The following is a 7365-nucleotide window of genomic DNA, read 5'->3' as shown; positions in this document are numbered from 1 at the left end:
CGGCCCCCCCCCCGGGACCCCCCCCCCCCAGCCGTTACAGCCGCCTTCAAAAGGGATGCCAGCCAGATATGGGCCAAGGAGAAAGCCCTATTTCCCCTTCAGGCCCTTGAGTAGTGATTCATGCTATAGACATATGTTTGGATATACTTATGGTCCACATAAAGTAATTTTAATCAACAGGAAGAGATATCTCTTATGCTTCACAGCCTGCACTTTGAACCTGTTGGGTTTTATAGCATCAGCCTTTGTTCCTCCACAGCGAGGAACATGACCAAGCAACACCCCTCCACAAAATAGCCCTGGGGAAAACCTCCAGGAGCCAGGTTGTGCCCACCAGTGTGACACGGGAACAGCTGTAGCAGGTCAGATCCAGGGTCCTGCTATTTTGTCCCTGGCAGAGGCCAGCAGTCAGCATTTAGCAAAAATAGTAAAGGGTAGCTGTAAAGTATTCTTTCCTGGTATGTGTACCTATTACATGGCTTCTTTTATTTTTCTACTGTCACTAGTGTTCACTAGCATCCCGCCCCCTCCTTCCCCAGTTCTCACAATATTCTAGTTTTCCTGTTTGCAAAAAAAGTCACAAACCCTTGTAGACTTGTACTGCCCTTGTAGGAGGGCAGTATCTCTGGCTATTATTAAGCAGAATCTGGCGTTATTCAAACACCACTTGTGACACATACACACACGGAGCAGTGCTTTAGGGTAAATTGCGCTGAACTTAGCAATGCTTTTGTCATAGCCAGAATTAAGTTTTCCCTTGGCAATATGTAAGCTGTACTTTTCTGTGAGAGGCTGAATAGCTGTCCCAGCAGCAATAGGACCAAATCCAGGGGAAAAGTCATGCAGCAGAGAACATGCACTGCCAGAGCCTGACTCCATGGGGTGACAATGACACTCCAGATCTATAAAGCAGAATAAAGTCATTTTTACACCAGAAGAAAGGGAGTTTTACCTGTGCAGCCAAATGATGGAGCCCTACTTCTGACAGGCAGCTCCTCAGCATTGGCAAGACCTTGGTGACAGGGAGAGAAGAGTAGACATTCAGGGGAATTTAGTCTTGCCTTTGGAGAAACAGGTAGATTATCTGAACCGTAGGCTGAACTGTCTTGTGTGCAAGGGCTGCTCTAGGATGCTGATTTTCGCTTTGCTTTCTTTGTTTGGAAGCAAGAACAGCCCTGAAACATTAGGGCAGGAGTGTGTCCGGAGGTCTTCGGGCACTAGGGAGGGGGTGGTTATGAAACTCCTATAAAACTAAAAAAAAATTTGCCAGAAAAAACACCATTTGAAGGCATTGCCAGCCATTAGGAAGAAAACAGAGGCTGAGACAGATTTGCATGACATTTTTGCCATGAGGTAGAAGCCAAAGATCAGCAGGACGTGTTTGCTTTGGTTGTGGTTTGCACTCACATGCAACTGATGTGAAGGCACAGGGCCCAAGTGGCTTTCCCAGATTGCCAGGATGCTGAGGCTGGTAGGGGACCTGGGGATGTGCACCTTTTTCCTTACAAAAAAGGTTTGGATTTACTGGGGAAACTACAAGGCGTGCAGCCCCAATTCCTCCCCATCCCCAGGTGTGGCGTTGCGTCTCCTGACACACTTGTAGTCACAGGACTGTGCAGCTCCTGGATGGGATGTGGCTGCTCCTGCTGTGGGCACAGGTGTGATCCAGAAATGCTTTTATGAATTTCCTCTTGCTCTCAGTCTACCCTCAGCTCTTCAGTGCTTCTGTTTGCTCTTGAAGGTAGATCAAATCTCATTTAATTACGTAGTGGTTAGAAAAGGGCAAGGCCCAAATGTTTGTTTTCAAATGAACTAATAAATAACCCTGATTTTAAAAATGGATGTGCACTGAAGAACCCAGAGATGTTCAATGCAAACCAGCAAGAGTCTTCTCCATTATACTACAGCAAAATAACTTGCAAGAGGCTCAGTGATGGAGAGCTGCTGTTCTTGCGTGGTGACAGCAGACATCCCTCAGCTGATATCCTCCATCCCTTTCTCTCTCTCTCATAGGCTATGTGCCAGAATTTGGGGGACCTGCATGTAACTGGGCCTCTGAAGGACATGAATTTCTCTGTTCCAGAAGGAGGGGGAGTGCGCTTCATTTACCAGGTAATCAAGTGTCTCTTGATATCCACCCTGGTCAAAAACCTCATAGTTTGAACACACTGACCTCACAGGCAGTGTTGTCATCTGTGCTGGTGGGAAGAACGGTCCCCCAAGAGGATCTGAAATTAGCTTTGACTTCCTCTGTCTGGGAATTCAAGAGTCTACATGCAAAAAGCAGGAGACAACCCTTTCTCTCAAACACATTTTAAGAGGATATCCTAAGACAGGGATTAATAATATCAGCATTCCTAGAGAATGGGTTTCCATGTAACTTGTGTCATCATTTTCCTTCAGCTCTGAGGTTTTCTTCCCAAAGCCATAACCACAGAAGGACAGATCCAGCTCCCAGGCAAATGGAGGATGTGTGTCATTTTTTTCCATTCCTGTGCTCAGATAAAGCACTATCCTAAGCAGACGTTTGCTTTGGAAAGAAACCTCAGTTGGGATTTCCTGCAGCATTCAGGAAATAATGTGAAAACTCCTCTGTTGAGGATCAGAAAAGAGCAGATTTGTTTGAGCAGACTCTTGGAATATCATTCCCCCAGCCAAGCACACTGTTGGCAATAGGTTTTAAAAGACACAAAAGCATGAAATTATTTTGATTATGGTGAAAATGCTGAAAAAAGAATGATTTTCCCTTTGATTTTTCCCCATTCTAGTTCACATCCGAGCCACCTGCTGTGAGTTTCAGAGTGACTGGTGAAAAAGATGGAATAATTGACATTGTGCCAAAGACAGGCATCCTGTATCTCAATGGGTCTCTGGACTGGGAGACCAAAGCAGTGCACAGGCTGCAGGTAAAAACTCAGTGAAAAATAGGAAGGGAGGGTTATTCATATTCACCCTTTTTTGGTAAACCTGAAATTAATGGAAAACTGTTGAAATTTCAAATTCTTTCTTTTGTCTATGTTTACAGACAGCTTTTCATTTTTAATATTGAGTTTTGCTGAAAGATGCATGGTTTTATAATTCTGAAAGACTTTGCAGAGGAAAATGCTCCTTAGCACAGGAAGGTTATATTGAGAGAACAAAAATTACCCTGATGCCAACACTAATCCTGTAATTCTTCTAATATGAGGAGGACACTTGACTGGAAGTGAAATCTGGCCCCATGAATGAGATTTGCTTGTTATCCCTGAAGACTTATAGGGTGAATTCCATGGCTGGAATGGGAAAATAAACTATTGTAATCTACTTAGGAAGATTATAATCTATTTAGTGACAAATGGTGTGAGTAAATGACATTTAGACACAGAAGCACAGATCTAACCTCTGTTAAATGACAGCAGAAGGCTGTTTGGCAGATGTTGGAGGCTATTAGAGGAAAGAGCATTGTGTGCTTGTCCTGCTATTATACTCTTTTCATAAGGATCTCATCGTAAACACTGTTGGGAGTGGGACAGCGGGTAGGCGATCTTTTGGTCTCAGTATAGCATTGTGCTCTTATTCTGTGTCAAAAATGGTATTGTCTTTTTCTGAGGCACTAGCAACTGAGAAGGAGATGATCGTGAGAGGATCAATATCTGAACAAAATACATGATGATATTTTAGCTAGCCTTAGCTATCTTTCTAAAGTCTAGCACTTCAGATTTAATGGTTTCATGTTCTCAGCTCTGAAGCACCCTTGAATTGGTATTAGAGAGGACAATTTTCTAGCCCCAGAAGTTATTAACTCTAAACATGGGAATCCTTTACAGACAAGAAGAAGTGATGACAGAACTGAAAAAGGATACTTGGTTAGGCATAAATAATGATGATTTGATCTATTATGTGCAAACAAAATGAAGTTGGACAGACATAATATATACTCGGTGTTTTAAAGTCAAAGAAGGCTGAAAAATAAGAAGTCAAATTGTTTGGAACAAAAATGCAATCAGAACTAAGAATTAAGTTTTCTTTACAAATCCTTAGATCAGCCTATTTTTCTGGTTGATATTTACAATAGCACACTTGAGTCCGCTATATCCTGTTGGGTTTTCTCCTTGTTCTTTAGAAAGTATCTATTTCTATTTAAAGAAAAGCATGAGGTCTAAGCTGTGCAAGAATACAAGCAGTCTGCTGAGACTGGCAGTGAGAAATTGCCCTCTGAAAAGTGTCATCAGAAGCAGGAGTAGGTTATTTTGTTCTGTTGGCACTACATACTGTAGTGAACTATTGTCAGTGAGCTACCATGGTAAATCTGTCCTTGTAGATGGAGTCACACAGTTATGGCTCTCACCAGATTTGCATCACAGGAAGAATGACTTGGCATTTGACATCCTGATGTTCATTTATGTCTTTTAATTTATCCACATGAAAATATTTCTTTGCTGTTCCCTCTTTTTCCAAATCAAGGTGGAAAGTCTGGATGAAAAGGGAAACATAGTGAAAGGTCCATACACTGTTACAATACACGTGGAGGATATCAATGACAACCCGCCAGAATTTGACCAGATAAAGTACACTGGAGTAGTGAGGCAGAACTCCCGTCCAGGTAATCATTATAATAATGAAATATGATAGTTAATAAGAAGCTAGGTATATTAGTTAAACAGGAAGATAAAGTGGGTGCTATACTTCAACAAGCTGAAAAAAGATCAGTTTTCCTTCCCTCAGGATTGTACAAAATAAGGGTACAAACATGTATAATATAATGAAAGGGCAAAAACGTGACCACTATGTGGTGTAAAAGGATGAGTGTAATCAGAAATATTTCATAGTACTTGTTGCTTTGCAAGTATCATTTAACAGGCAAATATTGCTGCCCTCACCATTGCACTGAAAAAAACCCCTGTGCTAGAAAGATTTTAAAGTTTAAAGGTTGCCAAAGACTATACAGAAAGACAATGCTAAGAATATGTAAGTCTTTGCACATCAGTGAAATAAAATGCCAGTGTAGATATGGGGTATGTGTTTACTGTGAGTGATGCTTCTCAGGACGTGGGCTGAACCTTAGTATTTAGGAGAGAGTCTTAGCTAATGGATTGCAGTGATCCAGTCCAGAAATCAGGAAAGTATCAAAGAGCAGCTCAAGACCCACATCTTGGAAATGAAACAAAGGACTCAGCCAGTTGTTATCACTGTGACTATGGACTCAAGAAGAAACTTTTGCTAAAGAATATGCATATAAAATGCCATGGGGTCAGAAAACTATTCTGCAATATTTTACTGTATTCTTCAACTGCATCCAATTCAAAAAGATTTTGAATGTTGCATTGGTGATTAAAAGGCAAAAATTCACTTATGTTACTGCGCATTTCCATATTTTTTCATTGTATGATTGTTCCTTTAATTATAACTGTGTCACAGCTCTAGGGCTTTTTTCTCAAGCTGCTTTGGGTTGAACTGATTTGTATAAGGACTGCAAAGTGGCCTTAAAGAGAGATACCAGTGAGCTACATTCCGGGTGCAGGCACTCTTGGGTGGTAGATAGCTCTCTGAGTTAGCTCTGTCACCTTCTTCATCAACTGGTCTTCATACCTATTGTGATCCTACTAAGCAGAGCTGTGGAGGCAGGACCTGTGGAATGGTACACAGGCAATGTAATCTCCACACACAAGCATGGCTTACCATGAGAGATGCATTATGAAACAACGGCAGCTCCCCATAAGCTGCCTTCCTGGCTTGAGAGTTCTGCTCAAATGGACTATGTGTTGAGGTTTCAGTCTCCTCTTACCACTGTTTCTTCTCTAATCTGAACAGGCAAGCCCTTTATGTACGTCCATGCCACTGACCGTGATGATCCTACAACTCCCCATGGACAGTTGACTTACAGCATTCTCCATCATTTTCCCAACCCTTATACAGAAATGCTTTTCCAGATCGATAATGTAACTGGAGCAATCTCACCGAGTAAGATGGGTATGTAAAAAGATCCTTGTTTGTCAAAAAGCAAGCATGAGTTCTTGGGTGTACCTAGAACAAAACAATAACACAGCTCTGATGTTAAATTCTGAATAATCATAGTCAGTGGGACACACTCCACTGAGGCCCTGGTTTTGGGGAACTTTGTTTGTGTCCCACCAAATTCAAAGGAAGTTAGCAGAAATGGAGATTGGGATCTAAAAATACATTGAGAAGAGAGGTAGATTCTTTGGCCCTCAGGACTACACTGAGTCATATCTTGGGATTAATTCTCTTCCTTGAAATCTAGAAAACCAAAATCAGTAACATGAAAAATGCGGAGAAAACTCAGCCAGCCATGTGATCCCAACTAAACTGCAGTGATTTAAAAACCCTGTCTCTTCTGCTGGGCTGAACAAGTGCCTAACTGGAGTGAGGGCTGTTCAGTGATGCATCTGCACAACATGAGACCACAGCACAGAGGTCTCATACGATTACGTCCACATGATGCTGTGCTGCATATTCAGAGAAGCCAGAGGAAACGGCTTGCTGAGATTTGGCACAGAGGCCCATCTAAGGAGTGAGCCTGGAGCAGATGAAGCAGCATGGTGCATGTAGGAGGCAATGGGCAGATGAACCATCTCCACAGCCTCTGCTGCATTTCACTTGGCTCTTTGCTCTGTTTCTAGGCTCTTATTATTTGGATCCTCAAAAGCAGGACACCTTCACGCTCGTCGTCACTGTGAAGGACATGGCAGGGATGACAACGAATGCTTTCACCAGCAGTGCTGATGTGATCATCACTGTGAAGGAGAGCCTGTGGAAAGCTCCCCCCACCATCCACATCCAAGAAAACTCAACCCAGATCTACCCTGTCAACATCAGCCAGGTAGGGCCCTTGGCCGTGCTCCCTGCACCTCTCCTTGGTGCCACAGAGGCGTTTTCTCCCAGCTAATTGTGAAGGTGTCCCCACTGCATTCAACACCAGGCTCTTCAGAAGGACTTTGGCACCTTCCGGTTATTTTTTATATGGTATCCTTTGGAAATGATCTTTAGTGCAGGTCTCATTAACTTATCGTTAGTATGAAAGTTAATGGTTTGAAGGTGACTGAGATACAGGCAATATAAACATTAGAGTGACTGGACTTTGCCCTTCAGTTTGGAGAGGCTGTTAGCACCGCCTGTGTGTGAGAATATCCCATGGATAGAGGAAACATTTGGAGAATTTTGTTACAGCATAATGACTGGAAGAAAAAGGGTGCTTTACAAGGCTATTTGGCACAATACGAAAGATAAGGCTCTTGAGACACCCCAAGGGAGCTCCCAGACAGATATGTGGCAATTGGGTGCCCCTGCGGAGGTGCCGCTCTTCTCTCCCAATGGGTTTCTGTCGTGGTTTAACCTCAGTCGGCAACTGAGCACCACACAGCCGCT

The 7365-nt window shown here is 42.8% G+C and overlaps 1 protein-coding gene across 1 annotated transcript in view; it reads left to right on the top strand.

Moving 5' to 3' along the window:
* CDH17 (cadherin 17) overlaps positions 1–7365 on the top strand; it is a 26761-nt gene that overhangs the window by 956 nt on the left and 18440 nt on the right. Inside the window, exons 2-6 of the mRNA XM_009275503.1 lie at positions 2014–2112; positions 2769–2906; positions 4444–4582; positions 5791–5949; positions 6621–6820. Coding sequence (XP_009273778.1) covers positions 2014–2112; positions 2769–2906; positions 4444–4582; positions 5791–5949; positions 6621–6820 — 735 coding nt within the window. The remainder of the gene's footprint in view (positions 1–2013; positions 2113–2768; positions 2907–4443; positions 4583–5790; positions 5950–6620; positions 6821–7365) is intronic.

This window comes from Aptenodytes forsteri, unplaced genomic scaffold (genome assembly GCF_000699145.1).
Source record: "Aptenodytes forsteri isolate BGI_AS27 unplaced genomic scaffold, ASM69914v1 Scaffold208, whole genome shotgun sequence".
NCBI lineage: Eukaryota > Metazoa > Chordata > Aves > Sphenisciformes > Spheniscidae > Aptenodytes > Aptenodytes forsteri.
The sequence above is the reverse complement of the archived record's forward strand: the minus strand, read 5'-3'. Positions and strand labels throughout refer to the sequence as shown.